The sequence below is a fragment of the Neopelma chrysocephalum genome, unplaced genomic scaffold (genome assembly GCF_003984885.1).
Source record: "Neopelma chrysocephalum unplaced genomic scaffold, ASM398488v2 Primary Assembly neopelma1_164, whole genome shotgun sequence".
Taxonomy (NCBI): Eukaryota; Metazoa; Chordata; class Aves; order Passeriformes; family Pipridae; genus Neopelma; species Neopelma chrysocephalum.
The window spans coordinates 551,369-579,222 of record NW_020897826.1 but is presented as its reverse complement, the minus strand read 5'-3'; the positions used below and the strand labels follow the sequence as shown (position 1 = coordinate 579,222).

At 44.5% G+C, this 27,854-nt stretch overlaps 1 protein-coding gene across 2 annotated transcripts in view; it reads left to right on the top strand.

Annotated features, from left to right (window-relative positions):
• The window catches only part of INSR (insulin receptor), a 59,326-nt gene that overhangs the window by 2,509 nt on the left and 28,963 nt on the right, over positions 1-27,854 (top strand). For both annotated transcript variants that reach the window (XM_027701649.1, XM_027701650.1), the window contains exon 2: positions 5,822-6,373. In XM_027701649.1, coding sequence (XP_027557450.1) covers positions 5,822-6,373 — 552 coding nt within the window. The remainder of the gene's footprint in view (positions 1-5,821; positions 6,374-27,854) is intronic.

The window sequence follows — 27,854 nt, the reverse complement described above, 5'->3', positions numbered from 1 at the left end:
TGTGGTATTTGGGGTGGGATTTACCTCACCTAGTTTTAGGCATCTACTAATGGAACAACTTACTCTGGGCTCCTTTTGTGGTTAATGGAAAACTAATCAATGCACTCACTAGAGTTTGGAGTACACTTCCTCCCCTTCTAAACTCTGGCCCTAAATTTGGGTGCTGCACATGCATTACCTGCTGCTGATGTGGGGATTGGGAATCTAACTGAGACCTCTCCATCTAAATCATCATGTGGGACAAATTTCACTGGGTATTGCAGTAGTACTACCCTTAAAAGTAGGTTGCTTCTTAATTATATCTGGCTCACACAGAAGGCTTGGAAACTCATTAAGAAACTGCCCCCTTGTCCTACCTCAACCCTGTGTCAATTTTTGGTGTTGAGAGACTCAGTCTGGAATGAAATTGTGCTCCCAGGAGTATAAAATAGTGAGAGTGAGTGCAGGAGGGCAGGGCTGTGCCAAACCCAGCACCAGCCGTGTCCGTATGCTGTCCCAAGGTGTCCTCTCACTGTTCTGGAGAGAGGCAGCACTTACTTACTGTCTCTGAGCAGTGTAAAACCCCAGAGCTTTCTGGAGGTCAGTTTTGGGGTGACTATCTTGTGAAATATAAATGATGTTGATATTGGCAATGTGTAGAACCTGTTCGTGCTGCCTTTGAAGCAGGAGGATCTTCAGGTCTATTGCCATCGACACCGACTTCAGCCGTTACCCCGAGTGATCTCCGTGGCCCTGGGATGTTGTCGCCTCACTGCTGGTTATCTTTGCCTGGAAACAGGGCAGGATGAGTCCTGTTTTCTGTTGTGTTTTGAATTGAATGAGGAGAGCATAAAGATAGCCCAAACCAGGCTTTGTAGGCCAGGCTGGGAGCTTATCTGTGCTTTGGGTGACCTCCGTGAGAGGTTTTCCCTCAACTCAGTGGTGCCAATGTGAGTTGTGGGAGGTAACAGGCACCTGAGATGTTCCCTGAGGGGCTGGGGGTTTATATGGGCTCACTTTGGAGTCCATATCCAGCTCATTGCTCAGATCTAAATGTCTGGGGTGCAAAACTGAAGCTTAAAAATTCACATTTCACAATTAGATGGTTTGTATGTTTATGAAACTATTGCTGCAGTAGGTAGAACTGTCTTGCAGTCCCTGCCACTGTCATGTCACTTAACAGGATGTTTTCCTGTCTCAGCAGTTATCCCAAGAAAAACCCAAAAGTCCTTTTTCCAGTTTCCTAATACCACTACCTTATGTAGAATTGCAAAGCTTTTGGCTCGACCAAAGTGAGTGTGATTTTTCTCCAATAATTTGTTTATTCAGTAGGCAGCAAACACTATAAAAAAGCAGAATTAACTGATAGTTACCTCAAATGGTTTGTGAACCTTCTGTGCCAGATTACACTGGTCTTTATTGTTAAAGGCCAGAGCTCTGAAGCAGTGAATCATTAAGGTTTGGTATCCTCATGATTTACTATAAACAAGGTTTAAGTTCCACCTCTTCCCCTGGTTAGACTCTGTCTTGAAAACTTAACCTCTGACATCAGATCTGGTTTCTTTATTCAGGATTTGAAGGTTGTTACCAAACCAGTTTGTCCAAGAGGCTTCAGCATCTTGGGATTTGTTTGTTTGTTTTCAAAAAGCATGTGTTCAACTTGGTGTTGGGGGGGGGGCTGATGGAACATGTCTACAATGATTTATTCCGTTTTTGAAGTTCCCGTGAGTAGCTTGGTAGCAGGGATGGAGGATGTGCTTCCTCTGACAGCTGTGCTGCTGGTTCTGCTGAAATTCAGGAATTTATGTGTAGTAGAGGTTTTGCCAGTAGTTTGGATAGGAGTAGCTTTGGGCCCTACTACTGGAGAATCAGTTTGTGATTTTTAGTTCCCTGAAAATAGATTTATGTGTTTTTTGAAACCAGGTTGTCTGTGCTATAATTGATAGCTCAACTTTGCTCTCCATCTTCTGGGATCAAACTTGCCTTGCCTTCATCATGAATGGTTGGCTAATTCCCCTATCCCTGCAGAAGAACTGCTATTGAGGGAAACTGTGGAAAAATGCTTATTACTTTGCTTTGAACTGCTTCTTGTTGTCTTGGTAACAATAAATTTATGGGATGACTTAAACAGCTACTGCATGAACAGGAGATACAAACTGCTGCAAATTCAGAGACATGAAAAGATGGAGAAACCTCCAACCAAAAAACATATTTTGCCTCAGATGTTCTTAATTCCTTATTATTCTACTTGAGGGGGTAAAGAAAAGGAGCTCAGACACTGTGGTGGTACTTACCACTTAAAAACTAAACTGAAGTAGAACGTGAAAAATAGTTAACTGTGATTTTTATCTCAATGTGGAAAAAACTGGTAAAAAACCAATTTAATCTGTGTAGATTTACAACTATATTAGTCTTTTATTCAGTTGTTTATTTCAGAAACAAACCTCTAATGTGCTCTAAAAGCCTCCTGAGTTTCCATACCAGGCTCCCAGCAGTGTTTGACATTCTTCCACTAAAGGGCTGGTGCAGAACCCCCAGTTCTGGAGCAGAGGATGTGACCATTATTCCATTGCTGCTGCTCAGCTTTGGAAGCAGCAATTTGGATAACTCAGGGGACGTCCTGGTTTGCTAGAATGTGTGGAACCCTCTGTCAAGTCTGCTGGCAGCACTCACGGCCAATAATGCATTCTGTCTTGGGCTTAAAATGGGTGAAAAATACAAAAACAGTCGTAAAATGCAAACAGCTGATGGACTGTGAATGTTGTACTCCCAGCTCTGGTAGATTTATATGATTCTTTAACTTTTCAAAAGCTCCACCTGTCTCTTTTTAGATTCAGCTTCAGCAAACCTTTGTTCTTTCACACATCTCAAAATATTGAGTGTTCTTAGCCTTTGGCCACCTCCAGTGGGGAATCTGTGCCGGAATGGGGAGAGCTGGAAGCGAGGGAGGTTTGTGTCCTGTGTGGGTGTTTAAGTTGTTGGATTTTTTGAGGAGGTTAGAAGATCTTTGAACAGCTTTCAGGCTGTTTGGACCAGGAGCAGCATGGCTTACGTTAGTGGTGATCTCTAGAAGCCTGGAATGATTTGAATCAGGTTCACGGACAGTGTAATTTAACTGGTTTTGAGTGTTTCGGAAAGTGGTGAGAGCTGTGATCTCCAGGGCTACAGAGACCAGGCTGGGGCTTGATGGGAGCAGACCTTTGGAAAAGGGATGGAGGGACAGGACAATGGGAATGGGCTTCCCACTGCCAGAGGACAGAGTTAGATGGGATATTGGGAAGGAATTCTTCCCTGTGAGGGTGGTGAGGCCCTGTCACAGTTTGCCCAGAGCAGCTGTGGCTGCCCCTGGATCCCTGAAAGTGTCCAAGGCCAGGTTGGACAGGGCTTGAAGCAACCTGGTCTGGTGGAAGGTGTCCCTGCCCATGGCAGGGGGGTGGGATTGAATGGGCTTTAAGGTTCCTTCCAACCCAAACCATTGTGTGGTTCCATGATAATCCTCTCTGTGAAGCCTGGCTGGGTGTGTATCTGTTCCTCTGCCAAAGAGGATCATGAATTCCCTCGGTGCTAGGCACCCACCCTGAGGTGCTGAGGTGATGCAACAGTTCCCACCCAGAATAGCTCCTTCAGACCAAGTTCCTTAGCTCTGCTTCTGGATGATAGGAAGATCTCCACAGCCTGAAATGCAGTCACAGCACCAGGAGGGCCTGGTCCTGACTGTACCAAACTGGAGATCTTTCCACCCAAACTCAGGGTTCTCTTTCCATGGAGCTGGGCAGGGATGGCTGTGGGTGAAGGGCTTGTCTGGGGCCAGCTTGTGTCCAGTTCCTGGTGACTTACCTAATTCTAGGCAGAAGGATGAAAGACTGAGGCAATTATGCTCAGTGTGTATCTGCATCTCATGGCCTTGAGCCACAGCAATAGCCTGCAGCTCTTACTCTACAAAGTAATTCGTAGTCTGGAGAGCTGAGCTGTATTTTTTGCCCTTTCCTTTTCCTTAAGGTCACATTCCAACAGGCAGAACTTTATCCTGTGAGACAGCAGCTGGCCCTGGGTACCACCTCAGCACTGCCCGTGTGCTCAACAATAATGAGAACCACTAATAAATAAGAACCAAGATGTTGGATTTTGAATTTATCTGAGTTTTACTGTTGTGGTGACTTGTACAGTGAGTTTTATTTGTCCTTCTGTTACTTCTCCTTTCGTGAAGAAACCACTGCCCTGTGCTGTCATGCACTTGCTTCCTTGGAAATGCCAATCTTATTTATTGCAAATAAATATTCAGAATATTTCAGCTGAATCTGTTGCTCTCCCAGTTCTTTTAGCCCCGGAGTGGGATGTGCAGCAGGACAGCTTTGGAGTTACTTCCAGTCTGGGACAGAGAGGTTGCTGCTTGCTGCTCATTGGGCTTCCTTTCCTGCTTTTTCAAGTACATCTCTAATCTTTGAGGCATTTTTTCTTCCAGAAAGCAATTTATGAAACGTCTTGGATACAGTGCCAAAAAGTCCCATTGGGCAAGAGCATTGCTTCAAGTCCCATACTAGTGTTGCCAAATTTAATTTTTTTTTTTATTACGGTGGAGCAAATTTTTGAATAATCATTAGACATTTGCATAGAATTTGGTTTTAACCCCTACAGTGGTGGGCTGTGTGAAACCAGGAGGAGTCAGGCAATCCTAACAATGAAATATTTGTGTCTGCATTAGTTTTGTAAGGCCTGGTTGTTGCTGGGTGATCTCTCGAAGCTGTGGTGTAGTGATTTTTGAGTTGATGAGCTTTAAATGCAGTGACAAAAAGGGGAAAGATCCTGTGCTTTTTGTTCTTGAGCGGGGAGGGAAGATGCTCTCTAAGCTTTAGACAAAAGGGAGAATCCTTTAAGTGAGTGCAGTGTTCAAAAAAGAAAAATTCATAAAGAATCCACTTGGATTTGAATATTAAGGTCTGGCTGATGTTTCTGTGACGTTTAATTTCAAAAGGGTTGTCACTGTGAGTTCTGTTATGCTGTGCTGGTGTGGGGCTCTGAATTTCCTTCTTGATTTCTTACCTGTGCTTAGAGTTAACAAAAATATTTTCCTATTCAAACTTTTTCCTTCTGCTTGTGCCTGGATTCCTACTGTTCAGTTTACCTTCTAATTTATGCTTCATGTAGTTGTTCACTTTGCCAGTTCTTTGGGTTACTGGTTCTGCTAAATAAACTGCCCAGGTAGTCAAGACAGGGAGATTTGCACCCTTGAGAAAATAATAGCAAAAAAACCCCAACACCTCATCTGAAAAGAATGCTCAGGGCAAAACTTACTAATGTAGTAAATGACTCCTGTCATTCACTCCAGTCTGGGCAGAAGCGTGGGCTGTGCTCCTGCCTGTGTGTATTTCCAGGTTTTTCTGCTCTCTTCCCAAGCACTACCATCTCTGGCCATTACTCTTTTCATGTCTTCCCCTCCCTGGAACTATTCTAAATTACTCCCTCTAATCCACTGGCATTAATTGCACAATCTGAGACTAGGTAGGTGTGTCGCTGGCAACTGTCTAAAGAAAACAGCCTCAGTTGCTCAGATGTCTCTTCCTTTCGTGAGGGATGTCTCAGGACTGGTGTTACCACTGAGTCGTGACAGAGGCAACAGACACTCAAGATGGCAGAAAAAATGATGAAATACTCTTTCAGTCTTATTTTGTAACCATAATACCAGGGAATGTTCCCCACAGTGTATTTCTTAACACTTGAGGCCTGCTTTGCTGAGAGGGCCACGTGTCCTGGTTATGGTGCAGTCGGACAAAACTGTGTATTTAGGAAACTCAAAACAATTAAGCTTCTGTTAAATAAATAAATAATGTCCTTTGCCTCCCAGTTTGCAGGAGCATGGACATCCGCAACAACCTGACCCGGCTGAACATGCTGGAGAACTGCACTGTGATCGAGGGCCACTTGCAGATATTGCTAATGTTTAAAACCAAGCCAGAGGATTTCCGTGAGCTCAGCTTTCCTAAGCTGACCATGATCACAGACTACTTGCTGCTTTTCCGTGTGTACGGCCTGGAGAGTTTAAAGGGCCTTTTCCCCAACCTCACTGTGATCAGGGGGACTCACCTGTTCTTTAACTATGCCCTGGTGATTTTTGAGATGGTTCACCTGAAGGAGATCGGGCTCTACAACCTCATGAACATCACCCGGGGTGCTGTGAGGATTGAGAAGAACAATGAGTTGTGTTACCTGTCCACCATCGACTGGTCAAGGATTCTGGATTCTGTAGAGGACAACTACATTGTGGCCAACAAGGATGACAAGGAAGAGTGTGGAGATGTGTGTCCTGGGACCGTGAAAGGGAAGAGCAACTGTCCCCCCACTGTGATAAACGGCATTTTCATCGAGCGCTGCTGGACACACGATCGCTGCCAGAGGGGTGAGTGCACGGTGGTGGAGCTCAGCTGTGGGTCTGCTGTAAGTTTTTAACCTTCCAGTCCTGTGAAGCACTGGCACAGGTTGCCCAGAGGGGTCTTGAATGCTCCATGCCTGAAAGTGTCCAAGGCCAGGTTGGACGGGGCTTGGAACAACCTGGGCTAGTGGAAGGTGTCCCTGCCCATGGCAGAGGGTGGGAACTGGATGATCTTTAAGGTCTGTTCCAACCCAAACCATTCTATGATCTCTCGGAGAACTAACAGGTACCTGTTGATTGCTGTCTTTAAGCACAGGTTCCTAAAAGCCAGGCTCAAAATTGGCATTAGAAGGTGAAGAGAGAACCTTTATGATGGGGCTGTTTGAGCAGTTCTTTCACCTGCATATATGAGGAATCCAAAAATGTGTGTTTTCTTTCTCTGGAGAGTCAGGAGCTGCCTGGAGCTCCCCATTTCAGTGGTCTGTGAGTGGAACTGATGTCTTGCATAATAGTTGGTGCTCTGAATATCTATGTTGGTGCTTGTGTAGGGATTTAAAAGTCCAGACTGAACAAAAGGCTGCAGCAAATGGGAACAGGACAGCAGAGAAAAGTCTTTGTGGAATAAACATGACTCTGGAAAGGTGCAATAACATTTTTCCTGAAACCTTCCTGCCATAAGAACGTTTAAAATATGTGGATGAGTGAGCAGTGTTTGCATAGAGTAAGAAGCAGGAAGCCAAGTCAGACCTGAAGAGGAAAAGGGAAGGAGGAGAGAGGACCTGGATGGGTTGGAGGGTGAAATAGTGGGGTTTGAGCCCAGGGTTGTGGTTCAGGTGAGAAGGTGTGTTCAGAAAGCTCCCTGCTTGTTGCCACTCCTGAACTCCAGTTCTCAAACTCTACTAGAGTTGCTTTTAATTTCATGCAGATTTGTTTTTTCCGAACTTGGACCTGACCTTAAGTTTAGCTTTAAATATATATTTACTTTGATTTATGTCAAATCTGACTTGACAGGGAGCAAAGTGAACTGAGGTGAGACTGACACATTTAGGGTTGTCTGCCTTTCTGGAGGTCGAGCATCCAAATGAACCAGTGTGTCCTGAGACGAAATTAGGAAACTTGTGGTCTGGGGAGAATTTCTTGCCAAGCTTTAAAGGACAACTCTGAGTGCTAAGTGCCAAATTTGAGAAGGAATTCCTACCAGTGTGCATAAACTGATGCAATTAATGTGGTTTCCCCTCTGCTACTCTTCACCCCAAAATTGTCCAGCTTCCTTTTAAAGAAAGTGGTTATTTTTTGTGGCCAGAATAACAGGGTATGAGCAAGAAGATGCAAGTGTGGACGTGTGTTCCTTTTTTAAAATAAAAAAAGCATTCTATTTATAAACTTTGGGGTATACAGTTATATCAGCACTGAAACCTGGTTCCTTATGCATTTCATGTGTTCTGTTTTCTGCTGTTTCATAAGGTTAAAGGTCTGAGTGATGCTTTTCAGTGGCCAGGCCATGGTGTCCCTAATTCTTGTGAATTTTTCTGTGCTACAGCAGACTAGAATGTATGGTTTCTCTCCTTTATACAACTGCCTATATCCATGAAACCTGTAGGAATGTAATATTTTACCACTGGGACAGGAATCTCAGCTCCTGAGCCTCTGGTACACGTTCACTGAGTTTGTTGGAGGACACCAATACAGCACCACAGAAACTGAGCTCAGTTACTATGTCTGTTTGACTTAGAAATTGAGATTTAAATTGGAAAATGGTTCCAAAAGTCACTGTATACAGATGCTCCCATCTGGTTTTCCTTGCAGAAGCTGTGGAGAAGCAGTGCTCCTGCATATTTGGGCAGTGACTGGGTTGCATTTCCCAAACCACTTAACAAGCTGGGTTTATCTTTGTTTTGAACTTTAATTTTTTGTACTTTAATTTTTTGGTACTTGGTGTTTTCAGCACGCTGGGATGTGAATTGTCCTGCACCTTGTGACACCTTCCCATGTATTTCTGAAGTTATTTTGACAGCCTGAGTGGTCTTTTGGACTTTTTAGACTATTTGTGAGGAGCGTTTCGACTCTTGAGCACATGCGACGGGAAAGGTGGTGGAGATTAAGTGACATTTATTTAGTGAACCTGCCGGTGGAATCGCTGCATCCTCTGTTCTCGTGCCAGCCCATAATGTATCCTTAGCATGTGTAATTGTTGTGTCAAGATCGTTAAGAGCTTGTGTGAACTGTATTTTGGCTTTCCTTAGCCTGAAGAGCCTCACAGCAACTCCCAGTACTGAGGGAATTAATGTCATGAAATCTTTCCCTCTGCGTTTTTGCAGCTTATCTGGGAATCTTCAACAGCTAAAGCAGGTCTGAATTCTCCTGGCTCTCTGGTTTTAAGTGCGTTCTCTTTTATTTTTTCTCTTCTTCTAAATGTAGCAATTTCAGTATCATTTTCATAGGGAACTTTGGGTTTGTGTGTTTTAACGTAGGTTATTTGTACCTCTGGTTTGTTTTAGTGTAGAACCTCCTGTTTCCTATTTTTTGGTTTGCCTCTGGGGATGGGAAGTTGTTGCTGTCTAAACTCATAGCACTGCTGGAGAGCACTGCTGCCCTGGGACTGCGAAAAATCCCAAAGGATATGTAAATATTGATGGTTTCGATGTTACAGAGTGTGTATCAATTGACAGAGACAAGTCCCAAACTGACCAGCTTTTCCATCTTGCAAAGCTCGGAGAGTTGCTGGAGAAAATTAGATGGGCAAGAAGTTTGGGAGAGCACATGTGGGAAGGCTGAAAGATGTCACAGAAAATTAACTCCCTCCCAGGAGGATGCAGCCAGGTGGGGGTTGATCTTTTCCCAGGTAACAAGTGACAGGATGAGAGGAAACGGCCTCAAGTTGCCAGAGGGGAGATTTAGGTTGGATATTTAGGGAAAATTTTTTCATGGAAAGGGCTGGAAAGCATTGGACCAGGCTGCCATCCTTGGAAGTGTTCAGAAAATGTGTGGATGTGGCACTTAGGGCCATGGGTTAGTGGAGGTGCTGTGTTGATGATCTTAAAGGTCTTTTCCGACATTAACAATTCTGTAATTCCATGAAATGCTTTGTGTGTGTGGGAAGGGAGATGGCAATGGTTGGGATTGAAGTGTGTTCCCAGCTATCCCCCATCTGTTCCACACCATTCCCTGACCTTCCCCTGCCAGCTCTCCGTGGTCTCTCGCCGTTATCCCTCCCACCATCCTGCCCCTTTGGTATTTATTTAATCAGCACAAAGATCCCGGTTAACTCCAAGACTAACTTCGAGTTACAGCATAGAATTATCTCCAAGGCACACGTCCAGGGCTCTGAATCATCCTTGCAGCTACAATTCCAGCCCGGAAATTTTTTTCACTTGGTGATAACAAGTTGGAGACAACAAAGTAAAGGATCTTCTTCCAGACGTTGGAGCGAAGGTTAGGGATGAAATCAGTGGGGAGGAACTGAAATCATTTGTGGGCAGCTGCACCCTTTGAAAAACCAGTTTCAATATTGAGGAATCTGTGTCTGAGTGCAGGGGTGTGTAGGTGGATTCACCATGGACTGGGATCCATCGGGATGTGCTTCCTTGGGGTTTTATTTTCTTTTTTTTTTCCCCTAAGTCACTTGTGTTGGTGTGAAAAGCAAGTCGGTTCAGTTAAGGCCAACTCATGTTATATTTTGGGTAGAAAGGGAGGGAAATATGTAGTCTGGTTGGAATTTGGGTCTAGCCTGATGCTGTTTATGGCAGCCAAGTGCTGTTCCTGCTCTGTGGGTTTTGTACCTTTCCCCTCACATTTTTAACAGGTTTTTTTTCCATGTGTTCTTACTTTTATTGCCATAAAACCACACTTTTTGGTTCTGTGCAGCACGTTCCTGCAGAGAGAGTCTTTGCTGAAGAATGCAGACAACAAAAATGCTGGAAATGCCACGTCCTAGACCTCGGTCTGGATCTGCCAAACATGATTTTCATATTTTGCATTTTTCCACTTTTTTTTTTCTTTCTATATGTCTGTCACTCCACTTGAGGAAGGAACAATTCCCTCTGAAATAGGATTTCCTGCCAATTCCCTTTGCATTCAGGCTGCTCTGTCCATACAAAACTTGGAGCAGTTTGCTGGGTTTGACAGTGTAATTATAAAGTCAAGTTCAGCCTTTTATTGCATTTTAGGTCATCTGGAAGTGGAGTAAGGTAATAGGAAGGAAAAGTAGAATGGCCAAATAAAAGTTACCAGGAAAATTATCTGCAATCTCAGACGGTCCCTTGGTGGATACTGAAGGGCCACATTCCTGGAATATAAGGATGGATGTCTGAAATATTTTTTATAGGGCCAGATAGTGATAGGAAAAAGGGGAATGGTTTTAAACTAAAAGAGGAAATATTTAGGCTGGTTATTAGGGAGAAATTCCCTACTCAGGGGGTGGTGAGGCCCTGGCACAGGTTGCCCAGAGAAGCTGTGGCTGCCCCATCCCTGGAAGTGTCCAAGGCCAGGTTGGATGGGGCTTGGAGCAACCTGGGCTAGGGGAAGATGTCCCTGCCCATGGCAGGGGTGGAACAAGGTGGGCTTTAAGGTCCCTTCCAATTCAAACCATTTTAGGATTCATTCTATAGTTCTATGAAATATAGACTTCATTCTTTAGAGGATATGATGAAATTCAAGTTCTGTTCATCCCAAATGAAACCTTTGCAGGAATCTATTCTTGGTCTTGGGATTTCTCATTACCAGGAAATGTGAGTTACTAACGTCTGGGCCATTCCAGGTCTGTCAACAGACTCTTTCTTTCATTTATTATCTTGCTTTGTGTGTTAAAAACAAAAGTTGTCTCTCAATTAGTGCAGTTTGGAAGTTGTGGCAGAATACTAAATTTGTGGAAAGTATATGAAACAATTAGGGCCCATTGAAGGGGACATAAAACAGCAGATGGAAGGGATGACAGCCTGGAATGACTGACATGTAGAGGAGCTGCTAAAGAAAGATAATAATGATAAAGAAGATAATAATGTTTGTCCAGATTTTGGGCTGTGATTTTTGGGGCAAAGCAGGAGTTGGACTCTGATCTTTGTGGGTCTCTTCCAGCTCAGGATATTCCATGATTTTTTTTTCCTGTGATGTTGGGAAAACAGATCTGGAGACAAAGGGACACAAAAGAATCTCTCTTTAATTTTCCTGTGATTTATCCAGGGAAAATTCTGGGACAGATAGGGGACAGGTGAGGAAGTACAAGCAACATGACAAAGCACTGAGGAAAACATTGCTCAGCCTGAAATGTCTTTCAACTACTGTGAAATAGCACCGAGGGCTTTCAGAGAGAGCAGTGCCAGCAGAAACTCTACAACTCTGAACGTCTTCAAGGCAGGTTTGAATAACAAAGTTCAGAGGTGTGTGTGGGAAACATTTTGTGGTGTTTACTTAGGTAGAAATATTACTTAGCAACAGCTTCCTGTAATTTTTATGTGCTGGGAATGTCTGTAACCATCAACTTGGTTTTATTACCTTTGTATGGGAAAGGGGGCTCGAAGCACTGAACAGACTCAGCTAACCCCAAGGGCAAGATATTTTTAAAGCTTCAAACACAAAGGAAATTTTTGCAGTTGCTACTACATGAAGTGGAAGTGCTCCCTTTATTTGGAGATCTGATAAGAGCTGCCTTTTTTCTCTTTGCTAGCCCTGACAAATGCCAGATGGAGGTTGACACCAGATAATCTCACCAGGGTGTCTGTGTTGACCCCTGCCAAGGAACAGCTTTATTGAGGGCCCCTGGTTGGGGTTGTTGGGGTGTTCACCAACACTGAGACACCCTAAACTAATTCACTTGAGCTTATTAAGAGTAGTAAAGAGATTTATGGTGCTTGGGGGTGTGATACAGCCCAGAATTGGGGGAAAAGGGGTGGAAACAGTCCCTCCATACAAATGGCTATTTAAGAGTATTCTACTTTAAAAACACCAAGCAAAACTTGTGAAGAAGCAGCTTTTCTCCACTACCCTGGGGTGACACGAGACTGTAGGATTTCAATACAAAAAGGTTTCAACTCACTGAGAAATCCTCTCACATGCAGCTCCCGTGGTCTCACCACACTGATGTTTCTTCAGGTTCTTCACTGCTGCACTTTTACTTGGGAGTGAAGATTTTCTTCTCCTGTCACAATTCCCAACCAGCACTTCAGACAGAAACATCTGTCTGATCCTTTTTATCTTTAGAACTTTGGAAAAATAACATCATAGAAAAATTACTCATCTGACAGTTAATACACATTAAATATAGATAATTCCTCCACACAGTTTAAATATCTTAATTTCTGTACAGAGGTCTTGTCAAGGCAAGAGGTTTTTGATGAGTTAAAAAGGAGAATGAGGTATTTTGCTGCTGATACAGTGAAAACTGAAAATGTTTTCATCTGGTTTGATCTGAGTTGCTATTTTAATTCTTTCACCCTTAGCCCTCTCTCCAAAACACTTGTTATTTAAGTCTGGGCTCTTGAGGAGGCTGAGAGGAGTTTAAGGCTTCACGTGCAGTGGCTCAGCACTGACGTTACTCGAGATGTTTTTAAACCCCTGTTCAATCCTCAGTGGTGACGTCGGCCCTTGTGAGTCCCAAGGGTGCTGTGCCACGAGTGCTTCAGGTACAACACTTACTTATCCCACTCCAAGAGCAGTTCCAAGTCACCTTATTTGCTTAAACAAGGGAACCTGCACTACCCCTTGTTAGATAAAATACAGGAGACCGAGCACACTTGGCAGACACAGGAAAATGCCATTGTCTGGGCACAGCATGGATGTGGGAAGTCAGAGAATGTAAAAACGATAATAAAGTAATAATTCTGAGCGACAGTTAATGTGTGTTAATGCCTGAATGGGAGAGCAGGAAATCGTTCACGTGGTGTGAGGTGTTTGCTCAGGGAGGAGGAGATGTTTCATTCACAGCAAATCTTGCTGGATGTTCGGGGTGCTTTGGTGCTGTAAGTGAGGATAAGGAATTAGCCAGCTTATATGTCCTGTATGTTTTCCTTTATTCACCCCTCCTTCATGAGGGCAAGGACAGTTGTTTTGTATTTTAAATATTAAAACTTGTAATTAATTATTAGAGTACTCTAAGTCAGATGGAATTCTGATGTCCCTTCCTGGATTTAGGCAAATAGAGCAAAATAAATGTAAGCTGGATGATGATAAAATATTCTTTGATTTTGCAAGGAAAGAACTGGAAATATTTGTTGTTCGGGGCAGTAAAGATATTGTGAACTCTTGGGTCCATACAAAGAAGTGTATTCAGAGAGTGTGAGCAGACTTACTGAAATATGTCACTTGGCAAAGTTCTCTAAAACATCTTTCTCTGTCAGGAATTGGATTTGACAGGGATTGCCTTTGTAAATAAATTTCGTGTTTAAAAAATACCAACAAAACACAAAAACCACAAAACAAAACACAAAAAAGGTCAAAACCCCCCAGGTGTGACCAGCACAAAGATTGTTTCTCACTGGAAGGTTGAGGATTTCAGGACCTTTTGATTAATTACAGAGCTGGGGAATAACCAGCCATGTCCTGGAGGAAGCAACACTCACCCTCCTTTCAGCTTGTAACAATAGCTGGGTACAAGTTCAATGATTAGACTTCCCAATTATATCCTATAATTGTCTGCGAGTTCCCATTGGAGGGATGTGAATGGACTTGCTGGGGTGTTTATGCTGCTTAATTAGGGCCAGTGGGTGGGAGAGAAAAAAGGTTGAGTCAGGGAAGGTTGTGGGGGTCCTGGCTGAGCTGCTTGGGATGAACCTTTAGTTATTCCAGGCTTGGGTCCCAAGTTTTCTTCTGGTATTGCATAAGTGTGCGGGGAGATACTGGATCACAGCCCTGTGCCTTCGGAGCCTTTATCTTGATTTTTTAGCAGAGGGTACTGAGGGGCACTGGGCTGACGTCATTGGAGAGTCGTCAGCATGGCTTTATTTTGGCTTGTGACATGTAAAACAAACAGAGATTTAACTTTGGCTCCGTGTGGTGCTTAAATGTTGACTGAGTGGGTATAATGGTTTCATGTGAAGAGTCTGGATTCCTTGTAAATCTAGATTTAAATGAACTGATGGGGGGCGGGACAGGGCAGGACACTCAGCACCTGTTCGTGTCCAGAAAGTTTTATTATTGGAATTTCCTTCTTCCTTCTTCAAAATAGCTTTAGAATTGCTATTGAGAAGGACAATCTCTCTGTGACCAGGGATAGGACCTGAGGGAACAGCTGGAGCTGTGCCAGGGGGGTTGGGATGGATCTCAGGGAAAGGTTCTTCCCCCAGAGGGTGCTGGGGCACTGCCCAGGCTCCCCAGGGCAGTGGGCACGGCCCCAAGGCTGCCAGAGCTCCAGGAGCATTTGGACAACGCTCTGAGGGACAGGGTGGGATTGTTGGGGTGTCTGTGCAGGGCCAGGAGTTGGACTGATGATCCTTGTGGGTCCCTTCCCACTCAGGATATTCTGGAATTCTGTCATTCTGTGACACGGGCAGGGCAAGAGGATTCCGTGGACTAACACAGAGCTTCTGTACCCTCCATGGGTATTCCTTAATTTGGTATTGTGCTTATTTCTCTGCACAGAGGCTGCCTCCTGGGCACCTTGAAGGGTTGGAGGAAGATGATGTTATGAAGAAAAACCCACAGAAGAGTTGGAAAGAAAGTCCAGTTAAAATAATGTTGGGGTTAATTTTCTTCTACTTATTTTTAAAGAACTCAGGGTGTATTGTGCTTTCATTGTCATCATTTTGGTGCACTCCTGAAGAAAAAAAAAGTGATTTTAATCTTGTGTATCAGGTTAGAGGTGCTTTTTTTTAAGGGTGTCAAGAAATACTGCTCCACTGGAATTGTGATTCGGGCAGTTTAAGCTTTTGCAGACATCAGCTCCCACACTGCAGGTGCTGAAGGACTGACAGAGACTGGACAGGTGAGTTGTCAGGAGTTAAGACCCTTGTCAGGAATTATGACCCTTGTTCATAGTCCTAATGAGGGTGACAGGTATTTAGCGAGATTGGTCTGATGAACACTAAAATTTGCAAGGTCTTTTTGGCTGGTAAAGAGGAATTTCTTTAATCTGTTTGTAGAACTACTCCATTTTTTTTTCAATTTAGAGGCTTCTGGAGCTGCACACATCCTAGTGCTGGTCACCTGGGACTCCCACAGAACTGCTGCTGGTGTGTGGCCATGCTGGAATTTTGGGTCTCTGATGTGATGAGCTGAGCCTGAGCTCAAGTTCCAGCACAAGACTGATGGTTTTTAAGTCAACACACAGAGTTAAGGCAACTTAGGGAGCAAGTTTGTCAGAGATCAGAGAAAATACCTTCAAACTGAGCAGTAAACTCTGTGGTTCTGGTTTCTGGTCCCTCGTGCTTCTCTCAGTTCACTTTGATCTGACCCCTGAGCACAATTCCTCATTTAGTGGTTTTTAAAATGTGAATTGTCTGGGGCATGGAGGGAGGAGATTGGTCCCAATGTGTTCATCAGAACAAAGCCTGTTGGACTGTAGGAGTGTGAGGAAGGGAAGGTTCACAGGGCAACGGAGCAAGCACGGCTTGGAGTCGTGTAGCTGCAATTTCCAACTCAATTTTTGATACTTTCTCTGGGTTTGCAGCTGTTGGAGTTTAATTACATTAGCAGCACACAGCAGTGTAAGGGTGTAATGCCTGTGGGGTCACAGGGAAGTAACCATGGGATGGAAGGATTGGGCTCTCCAAGGTGTTCCAGAGGTGCAGGGACAGATGCACCTTTCCTGCTGAGAGGAAGGAGTTGAGTGCTGAGATGTGACATTCTCGTGTGGCAGTTTGATGACACAAAATGGGTTTGCCCATTTGCTGGCTGATTTTCCCCCATTGATGTGAAGAGCCCAAATGACACTGGGTGTTCCAGGGATGGATTACTTGGTCTGTCTGAATTTGGCAGCGTCGCTTCCGATAATGTGAGGGAGATGCCATCAGCTCTGAGTTGTTTGTTCTGAAATATCTGCAGTAACTGAGAGTTTACTGAGCAACCTGCAGCAAGGAAAAATCAAATTCCAGCTATTGCTCTGACCTGGGCACTGGGAAATCCAGGCTTCAGACAGACTCTGTCATATCAGCAGCATTTTATGATTGAAGAAGTACATAAAGGATGCTTGAGTTTGAAAGTGGGCTTGACTGGAAAATCTCAGGAATGATGCAGGAAGCTTTATCCCTGTGTTTTGGGTTTCCCAGGAATAAGGCACATGCAATTCCACAGACATCCTGGGATAATGAAGCATTTTTCTGTTGCCATTTTCAACTTCATTAAGCACATCCATGTTACGTTACAACACTGCAAGGGTTTTAATACTTCATGAGCAGTGGAAGGATTCATTAAAATTTGAGTATCAGACAAATGTTCTCCTTGTTTTTTCTGTGAAGACAATCCAATTATATTCTCTGGGTAGTGAAAACAATGATTTAATAGAATGAACAGGGTTGTTTTTTCTGGTCTTCAGTCTTTTCTGAATGTCTTCTTTCTGAAGTCAGGCTGATCGCACTGATGTGTTTACACAGCTTCAGCTGGGGATGAAGGAGTCCAAGAGTTCCCTCTAAGTACCCCTCAAAAGCTCCCAAAAGCCAGAGAGGAAATGGAGCTCCTCAGCGTGATGTCTGACTGTCTGAAAGTCTCGCCCAGAGGAACCTTAACATGGCTTAAAGGAATAAGGCTTTTGTTTTAAAACTGTACTTGAAGTGAAGCCTTTAAAGCTCCATAAACTGTTTCTCTGTTCATTCAATTCCATGGCTTTTAGGCTCCAGGAATCTGTGTTTTTGGCAGAGGGGAAGTGTAGCATATGGTACAGTCTTACCTGAAGACTTCAGGAAAAAGCGTTTATGCAGAAACTGGTGCTTTATCTGAAACAACTTCTCACCTCATCAGTGTCTGCACAATTATTAAATTAGCAAAAGAAATGCCATGTGCAGATTACCTTTTCCTTAGGCTTCTCTTCCACACTTTAATAATCTCCAGGGCTGCTTAAATAATTCGTGGAGTGTTTGACTGCTCTCTCAGTGCTTGGATACCGAGTTTCTAGCCACAAAACCAGTCTATTTGAACTTGGTATCTACATCCAGAGTCAGTTTTTGTTCTGGGAAATATAAAATGTTCTCCTTTGAGTGTGTGAATTTGGTGGGTGTGATAAGAAAAACGTCCCCTCGTTTTGCATGGCTCCGCTAGTGAGAGGAGGAGCTGCTGCGTGACGGCTCTTGTTGATCAGCACCGAGGAAGAATGTGTTGTTTTTCCACATGCTCTAATCTGTGATAACAAAAAGAAGTCCAGATTGTGTTTTTCAAACATGCGTTAGGTCTCTCGGTGCTCAGATTTGCCAATGACTCTCCGCCGTGGTAACATGTCCATCCACCCAAGGCCTGATTTGAAGTAGCGCAGGTTCAAATACGCGCTCACTTAGGTGCTGGGGGAGACTGAGCAGGATTCAGCAATCAACTCTCAAGTGTTTTGCTTTGTACTCAGTGTTCTGCAGCAGGTCAAGTGCTGGATATGGACTTTGGTACCACCAGTCTATTCTTGGCACTGCCAACTGTTCTTGGGTGGTTCTGGGCCCTTCTCTTCAATAAACTTCAGCCAGTGAATGCAGGAAGTGCCTCGAGGCAGAATTTAACTGTAAGATGGGTTCAGACAAACAACCATCAGCAATGTCTTAGGGGAAATATTTGATGTGGCCTCAGACAAGGTAGATGGACTAGGGGGCATCTCCAAAACTTCTTGGGCACCCTTCCAGTAGCAGATTGACTCCTGTGCCGGCAGCTCCAAGCTGAGACATGAAACCTCCGAAGCTCACTTAAGAAAAAGACTCTTTGTCCCTGGAGAAACTGATACGGCTTCAGGTTTCTTGTAGAGGAGAGTGCCATCTCTTTTTCTTGCTACATAAAGCTGGTTTGTGTGATTCCCCCCCCCAGAGGACTCTATCCATTGTCAGGTGATTTCCATATGTTTCCACAGTAACTGCCTGCTGAGGGATCCATGGCTGTGGCATCAATTAGAGCAGCTCTGAATAGTCCTAATTGCTCTGCAGTGGACAATGCTGATGGTGACTGGTGATTAGACCATATCTGACTCCCAACATCCCCAAAGCTGAAGGTTTTTAGCACTGTGGCACACGCCAGCAGGCCGGGTGATGTCAGCAGATCCTGTTTGTCCCGATGGCTGAGCGCAGCTTCACGGGCAGATAATGAGACTTCTGCTACTCCCCCACTTCCTTGTCATTGAACAAAGTGACCTTAATGACAGTCAGTTTTATTTCAAGAGCTCACCGAGGCAGTGGGATGAGATAAAGCAGAATTTTCACAGTTCTGACCATTGACAGTTGGAGCCATTAACTATTGTGGAAGAAGGATTGAGAAACTCAGATCTCCCCCGAGTTTAATGTAACTTGGGATGATCCAGTTCCCCTGTCGTTGGCCTTGTTGAGATGGCACAACTGGTTTGGCATGAAATACCCTCAGATTACAATTGTCTCTTGCATAGTTTACAAGGAGAAACAGATTAATGGCCTCCAAGGGTGGCTTGTGCAATGTAGTTAATGGTTTTTTTACTCATCTCCAGCCATTTGGTTTTCCTCAGGGTTGTGTTTGTGTGCCTTTTGGTCATTTTTATCACTTCTCACTTGGGTTAGAGCAGCAAAGGGATGTGGCATGATCACAAAAAACTCTAGGGATCAGTGTGTTTGTAAAGAGAAGCTGGTAAGCCAAAGGATATGTGGATATCTGGAGAGAGCTGAGCTGGAGGGTTTGTGCGGTGCCACATATTCTTATACAGTGAATTAGTTGAAAATGGGCATTGCTGGTATGCCGAGGATGACGAGGGCGAGTAGTAAATAAAAATACATTGCACATTGCTTGGCTCTGCAGGCAAGCAGTATCTATTTCAGTACTGCTAAGGAAATTCTTATACCTCGAAATAAACTGTGGCGAGCATGCACAGAGGTTTGGGAAAAGGGGAGGGTGAACAGATTAATGGGCAGGAGCTGAGGAGGCCAAAACAACCCCAGTAGCTGAGAGAATTTTATATGCGTGCAAATAATTGGTGTATTTGATACTTGTGTACAAGAAACGTGGGTAGAGCCCTTCCCAAATCTTCGTTCGCGAAGCCCAGCCATGATGATGACCTGATAATGAGATACTCAAGAAGTTTGGACAATGCTCTCAGGCACAGGGTGGGATTGTTGGGGTGTCTGTGCAGGGCCAGGAGTTGGACTGATGATCATTGTGGGTCTCTTCCAACTCAGCATATTCTGTGATTCTGTGATTTCTCTTTCTACAGTTCAAATATTGTTTTGGAAAAAATTATTGTAAGTTCAGGGAAAACCACAACATCTATGAAATGAGTGAAGACATGCTGGACAGTGTTGAGTTTTGGAGGTATCTATGTGGGAAATAACTCTGGTAACTGGAGGATGTGTGTGTTAGCCCTGAGGTGAGTCCTGACTGCGTTGGCTGCTCGCTCGGGGTAGGACTGCTCTGATTTGATTCCTGCCAGGCTGGGCTGTGCTGGGAGAGGGCAGCTGCCCAACAGCTTCTTCCAAGGACTCTGCCTGCTGGGAGAGGCTGCTGGAGCCCTGGAGTCGCCGTCCGTGCACTGCTGTCTCCGGTGGTCATACTCTCCTTGGCACAGAGCAGAGCCCTTTATCCTCAGAGTGACTGCAGTGGGACAGAGACTGGCACTGTGATCCCATTCCCTGGCTAACGTGGATTTGGGCAGCAAGCTAAATGACTGCGCCCTGAACAGTTTATGCGTCCTGGTAATTTAAGAAAGGAAAAAAAGATCTGGTTGGTAGAGCGAGCTAGCTCTGCTTCCCAGGAAAATCCACCCTCCAGATATTTCTTTGCATGACTGGCCTTCAGGTGATACTTTACCTTTCTCTCTCCTCATCCTCTCTGGGAGGTGAGGCGGGGAGGGGGATCTAGGATAAGTCCTGTTCCATTTTCCTCTCTGCTTGTTTTCAGCCTCGTCACCCACAAACACAAATTCATTTTCAGTATCGATGTTTACACTTCATGACTGCGCCGTGAAATTTGCCCAGATTAAAATCTTAACCTCTACCTGACATTTCTGTGTAGATCATTAGTTATCAGCATAATCTCCTTGTGGTTAATCTTATACTTCCGCCCATTTCATTACCTTTCTCAGTTATGGACAGCTCCATTTTCCTATTTGCTGTGAACTCTGTGTGCTTTTTGGTGTAGATTTGTTATTTTGTGTGTCTGGATTACATTTACAATAACATATCTGAAATTCCATCTTCCTCAGCTGCCTGTGTCAGCTTAGCTTTCCTTCTTTCATGGCTTGTTTACTACAACATCCTTCCCTGTGGCCTTGAGGAAAGGAATCTTGTCCCTCCCTTATCTCTGCAGAAAGCAAAGGTTAGACATTTTGCCTTGTGCCTTAATCCTATCACTCCTCATTTTCAGGATGGGATTTGTAGGTAAAAGTAATAACTTGTCTTAGACCTGTGTTTGGAAAAATCAGATGGACCTTGGTCTTAAACCATGACCATATGTTAAAGCCCCTCTGTGGGTGTCTACTTGTCTCTGTTTCTCAAGTACCAGCTCCTAGAATCAGAGAATCACAGAATATCCTGAGTTTGAAGAGACCCACAAAGATCATCAGTCCAACTCCTGGCCCTGCACAGACACCCCAACAATCCCACCCTGTCCCTCAGAGCGTTGTCCAAACGCTCCTGGAGCTCTGGCAGCCTTGGGGCCGTGCCCACTGCCCTGGGGAGCCTGGGCAGTGCCCCAGCACCCTCTGGGGGAAGAACCTTTCCCTGATACCCATCCCAAACTGCCCTGACACAGCTCCAGCTGTTCCCTCAGTGTGAAGACACATCTTCCCTGTCCTTCTCTTTCACGTCTTGTCCTGATGCAGCACCTTCTCTCACTGAGCACTGACCTGCTGACTCCTTATTCTGGTCAGTCCCTGCTGCCCATCACTAAGAAATAAATTGGTGAGATGAGACACTTGCCCCCAGCACTGATGTGGTAGAGGTGGTTCACATCCTGCTGGTTCAGAGAGAGGAGATCTGTATTCAAAATAGAGACTTTACATTCAATTAAAAGTGAATAGGGATGTTTGCAAGGTGCTGTACACTGGAGAGTAATATATAGTTAAATATTAACGTGAAGCTTTCATGAGGCTCCCAGGTGGCATGAACTGTTGAATGATAACACCAAATCCTCAGGTTGTTATAAGGATTGAAATTTAACAAACCATAACAACAGGAAAACAACCTCATTGGCCGGGAGTAAAATTATGATCAAAGCTTTACAGGAAAATGCCCCAAATTAACATTAAATATTCTGGTCTTGGTCTAAATTACAAATAGTCTCTTCTGATGTAGAGAATCAAATACAATATGAGGTGGCTGATGTACAAACTACTTTAAAATGAACTCCTCCTTACAAACCTCCATGTTCCCCAGTGGTGCTCTGAGCATTTCTGCTCCTTTTTGTAGGGAGACAGATTTCATTTAGTGGCTCTTTTGCAAATCAGGGAGGGGCTGGGGCTCAGAAACTTCTGGCCTTGCAGTCCTTGGGTACCTGAGGGACAGGAATAGGGGTAATGTCTTCTTAATCTGCTTCAATTATAAGCCATCAAAGGCACTGACAGCACCGAAGCCTGGAGTTAGTATTGATTTGCACAGGGTATTATCCACAGAGATAACTGTCTGTGGGCTCCAGGTTTTGCCTGAAGATGTGGTGTCAATTTTGGGGGTTTACATATTAAATAAAAACAAGCCAGCAAGCAGAAGTGGGTGCTTATTCCTGATCCCTTAACTGTGCTAAGCTCCCATGTAATTTTGAACACAAAGTACAAGGAGCAGGCTTGATCTGCTTGCCAGGGAATGGCACAACAGCACTGTTGTGGACTCTGGGTAAAGTATTTACAACTTCTCGTCGCTATCCTGGTGTGCACTTTGTGACACTTGTCCCTCCTTTAACAGTGCTGCTGTGTTTTCAAATCAAACTCCATGTTTTGGTAGTTTGAGCTTGATGGCCAACAGCTTTAGCCTGATTTCTGCAACTTGTTTGTACCTGCCTGGGAATCTGCTTGATTGAAAGGTGCCAGGAGAATGAAAACAGACCTAGTCTTGACTTTTAATTTCTTTATTCGTTCTATTTTTTTCAGCTCAAGATGCTTTGCTGTGTAAGTTCACCTCATGAGGGACTTGCAGCCATAGTGTAAGCACCATGAGCACTGCTTAAAACACAGAAAAGGAAGATGTTTCTTGGATCTTCGTTCTGACTGAGCAATGTTAGGGATACTCAAGTGGGAGATATCCAGTTACCTGTGTAAATAGTTGGGGTGACAGAGGACAGCAGGAGTGAAAACCTTAAAGGGAGAGAAACAGGAAGGTCTAGAAAATCCATTAAATGACAGCCTGTCCTGAAGGTTCAGTGGAAGAAGCTGAGGGTTGTAGCCTAAGTCTTGCACTGCTGAGGGTTGTAGCCTAAGTCCCATCTGTAAAAATAAGAGACAATAGTTGGGCTGTCTAAGTCCAGCCATTAGATCCGAATTCACACAGGGCTTTGTACACCTGGGCACAGGGACTGAGTACATTGTGCACTTGGTGTGGAGCTGGAGAAGCTCATTTGCAAAGGTTGTCACTTCCTAAGAAGATGAGGAACAAGTGACCAAAGGCATCATGGACCCATCGCCATTGGTGGCTTCCTCCGGGCTTCATCATATTGAGATGACTTAGATATAAACATATTTTATGTATTATATAAATAAAAGTATGGGTGTGAATACGTATGTGTGCATTGTTTATGTGAGCTCCTCTTGGCATGTTTTCCATGTTCCTTGGCACAATTCCCATAGAAGTAAATACGTATTTCCAGAGAAATGCCCACCAGCAGGTGTAGTACAGATGATAATAAATTACTCCACAGTCTAAACAGCAGAAGGTTGGCACGGAGGGGACTGTGCTTCTGAAGAGATCTCCTGTTATCCACCCCTTTCCTCTGTGAACAGCCCAACTCAACCTTTCTCCCAATCTCCATTCAACAACTTCCACAGACCTCCAAGTCCTCCACTATCGTGCCTGGACAAGGTGGCACAGAGCTCCAAACCCTTTTATCTTGTCTGAACTCATGTTTGCTGATCCTCACAGGTCCACACAACAGTACCAGCATCCCCACTGGCTTTAGCTGTAGTGGCTGTTCCTGGCTGGGAACACCGGCTCTGGTTTGGAATATTGGAGGGGTTCTGTGTAGCTCCACTCGAGCACGTAATTTGTGAAAGGGTTGGGAGGAGAAACAATTTTTTTCTTATCCTCACTGATAGAGGAGATAAGAGTTGTAGTGTTGTCCTGAGAAATGTCAATGGGAAGAGTTTCCTTTACGTTGTAGAAAGTGTGTTGTTTTTGGAAGTCACTGTCCGTGGGAAGGGAGGCACCTGCAGTTAATTTTATCTGTTCCTGTGTAAATAGGGACCTCCTAACATTCCCAACTCGCAGTTCAATGGGGTCATGGCATTATGTACTGTAATATTTTATAAATAACACTTTATTTTAGTGCTGATTGTAAAATCTTGGATTTATTTGGCACTTGCTCCTTCCCGAGTTGGTGTTGAGAACTGCAGCCCTGTATGTGGGTGACGGTGTCTGGGCCGATGGCTTTTGGGAGGGTTGTTCCTTCGTTGTCTTTGGTGTTGGGGGAAAGGGAGGGATGAATGTTGTTAGAGCAGCTGAGCTCTGGGAATAAGTGACATCGAATTCACTTGAGCATCTTGTGGTACTTCCTAAATTTTGCTTGGTCTGGGCGTTGCCAGCAAGATTTGGGGAGCAGTGTGTTAACTTCTTATGTTTTGTTCTGTTCTAGTTTCTCCATTTATTTTGTAGATTCAGGAAGGGCTGGGAGAGCTGCTGTTGTTGGTCACTGAGGTGATCAAAAGTCATCGTGCTTTTTACAGCCCACTGGACCTTTCCAACCCTGTTCCTCCCAGGCACGTTAATGCCATCATGGTGCCCTGGGAGCAGTGTGTCCAGGAAAGCCCAGAACTGCTGCTAGTGGGTTTGGGGTTTAGGTTTCTGCCTCTCTGGTCTTGGTGACATGAAATAATAATTGAAGGAATAATCCACCATCCAGTGGGGTTGGCAGCAACCCTCTGTCCATGCTCTCTGCTGTGGGTTTTAGATTTACACCCAGTCTCCATGGGACACAGTTTTGTTTAATTTAATAGCTCTTTTCAGCCTTTTGGCACATTAATGCACTGGGATTAGGTGTTGTTTTGACGTGTTCAGATCAAATAAATACTCATAAGGAAATAGAGGATCATGGGTAAAAAAAATTAAAAATTGGTTTAGAGGTAAAAATTATGTTTCTAGAACCCTGTAACAAATGGGACTCAGTGACGTTGTGAATTTGGAGTCTTGGCAGGAAGAGTATGAGTTAATCTTGAGGAAAAGCGATCAATTAAAAAACACTATGCATGTACAACAGGATTTAATACATTTTATAAGGAGGTAAGATCCATATGGATTTCCATAGCAGCGATGCCACTCAGCACTTGCAGCAGCTCAGGAAACAAGCCCAAGCTGTAGTACTAAATTAAGATCACATGCTTGCAACACGCTCCCAGGAGTTACTGCCGGGGGCGATTAGTCCTTGCATTTCCTTTTTCTTTTTTTTTCCCCTTGTTGGCTTTGTTTTTGTTTAGAACCACAAGAACCCATTGCTGTGGAGCTCATTATCGCCATGACACTGTTAGGAAAATAAATTACACTTCCCTCTGCGAGCGTAACTCAAGTAGGATCCTCTGTGTGTGTGTGTGTGCAGGGCTGCTCATGGATAAATTTATATGTCAGATATCGCAGCCATTTACAGTAAGAGGAAAAAGCCACGGGGACGTGCAGAGCTCTGCGATCCTGTTTCTGTGGGACTCTGGCTTTGGATCCTACACGTGTGCACGTCATCCAGCGTTACCCTAAGCCCAGCTCTGGCACCGGCCCATACGTGTGGCAGCCAAACAAGGCATTTTAAGCTGTGGCAAAGCGGGGTTCGTGCTGGCTCCCTCCTCCCTTCCTCCTCCTGGTTATAAATACACCATGTGAATTAAACGCTCGCCGGGCATCAAAACCCATGGTAGCCCTTAAATTGCATTAAATTGCATTAGGCTGATGAGTTTTGTGCCCGTGGTGGGAGGCGAGGGCTGGTTTGGAAGCTGGCAGGGTTAAGATGTGTTTGCCTTGTGCAGATAGCAGGCGGTTGGATGCCTCCCTGTGCAGGCAGCAAATGCATTGGCTGAGGTTGAGGGCGGTTCTCCTGCCACAGTTGTTTTCTGTCCTGGACTTTGTTGGATCTGGAGCCTCCTAATTGCCTTGTCTGTAATCAAAATACAGCTTGTGTAACTCGGAACAGACAGTGCGAGGAGGGTTTGCTCCTTGTTGCTGGACTTGTTATTGCATCGTAGAAAGATCAGGTTGATCCATAACAAATCGTTCCCAAAACCATGTGGGAACCTTTGTCCCTGGGCAGCACATGTGAAGCATCTTGACTTTCATGCATGTGGTTTAGAATTTATCCTTAATGAACTGTCGTCTTCTCATCACACCCAAACCACCATCCTTGTGAATACCGGTTCAACTCACCCAGGACACTGCTATTTTGGACTTGATGATCCTTGTGGGTCCCTCCCAACTCAGAATATATTGTGATTCTCCTGTGATTCTATTTAAACCCACCCAATGGCAGAGAATTCCAAAGGAACAACAAAACTCAGCCTGAGTGATCTTTTTTCCCTCTTTTTTGTACAATTCACTGTTTTGGTAGCAAAGACCTAACACAAATGTTTTTAATCTTACTTCAGTATTCAGACAAACTGTTCATTAGCTGAACAGCTTAATGCTTAATTGACTTGCCTGTTAAATATGGATCTCCTGGTTACCTGTGTTGGCTCAGGAATATGTTTACAGTATCAGTGTGTTTTGTTTCCACCTGGAGCACAGGGAAGTGGTGAAACATGGGAGCAATCCACAGAGGTAGAAATTCCTTTGCTCTGACTCTGCTGCCTTCTGTTCCCCCCAGCTGGGCCTCAGCACCATGAAGAAATGTCTTTCTGAATCCCCAATCAGAAAGGTTTGGAAAATGCATTGTTTCCTCAGTCTTGGGAGCCACGTTAGCAGAGAGTTAAATATTTATTCACCCCTGGAACAACAGGTTTGAACATCTTGTGTCGTCTCCGTTTCTCCCCCGTCCAGGGCAGGTTATTTAGGAATCAGGCTGCTTGTCAGCTTCGGGATGGGGATTTTAAACGTCCAGTTCTTCCAGATCTGCTGCCGAGGTGTCGTGGCTGTTCTGCTCAGCTTTGCTCTGGTGCTCGTTCTGAAGCCCTTGTTCCTGCAGCAGCTTTTGTGGTTTGGTGTGGTGGCTTCTGCCCCTTCCCTGTAGTAGGGATTTATGAAGTTCCCTTTTGACTTTCTGTGAGGAATGAAGAGAGTTAATTTTTTGTCATACTGAGAGCGGGGCACTGCATTGCCCAAAAGTCTCCCACAGCATTAACCAGAGGCTGGGGGGGGTGGGTGCCACATCTGAGCCTCCTCACATTGTACCACGTCATGCCACAGCTTCTAAAAGTGCCATCTGAGAATCACAGAATATGCAGAGTTAGAAAGGACCCACAAGAATCATCGAGTCCAACTCCTGGCCCTGCCCAGGACACCCCAACAATCCCACCCTGTGCCTGAGAGTGTTGTCCAAACACTCCTTGAGCTCTGGCAGCCTTGGGGCTGTGACCACTGCTCTGAGGAGCCAATCTTTTTACAAAGAGGCAAATTTATATGGGCTAAAGACAATTATTGGAGTCTGCAGACCTCAGTGGCAAAGGGGTAATTGGGGTGCACTTGGTCAGCACAAACCTATTCAGTGTAGTCCTGCAGTGAAAGCACAACATGACAGCAAAAAACCCAAACAAAACCCGCCATCTGACCCATCTGAGTCACAAAACCCGTAATATTAGTTATAAAAAGCCATAGTGAAGATACTCTGGAGAGGTTTTAACACGACTTCAGGTGCTCCCTGACATGCAGACTTTGATAATGTCACACCGACATCTGTTCAGGATCTTGGGTAATGAGGATTTGCACAAAATAGTGATTGACAATTTCTGGTCTTGAGTGCTTAATGGAAAAAAAGCTGTTGCCTTGGGTGCTTTGCTTTCTTTGAGCTCTCTTTGAGGCATCAAAAGCTTGTAGAACAGGAAAAAGAGAAACATTAAGAACGGTTTAAAAATAGTTCAATTGTACCTTCTAAGAACCTTTAGAGTGGAGACTTGAAGCAGTTTCTGCCTTGTGAATATTTGCAGCTGAGTTCAAAATGTGTAAATAAGCACAGGGCTTTGAAGATTAGTTTCCATAACAAATTAAATAAAAATATTGTGTGGCAGAATGTTAAGTAGGTGCCATGTGTCACCGGGAGCTTTGCATGAGGGCCAGCTTTTCCCAGTTCCCCGTCTGCTCCACTGACTCCTTGGGAAACAAGGGCTGTC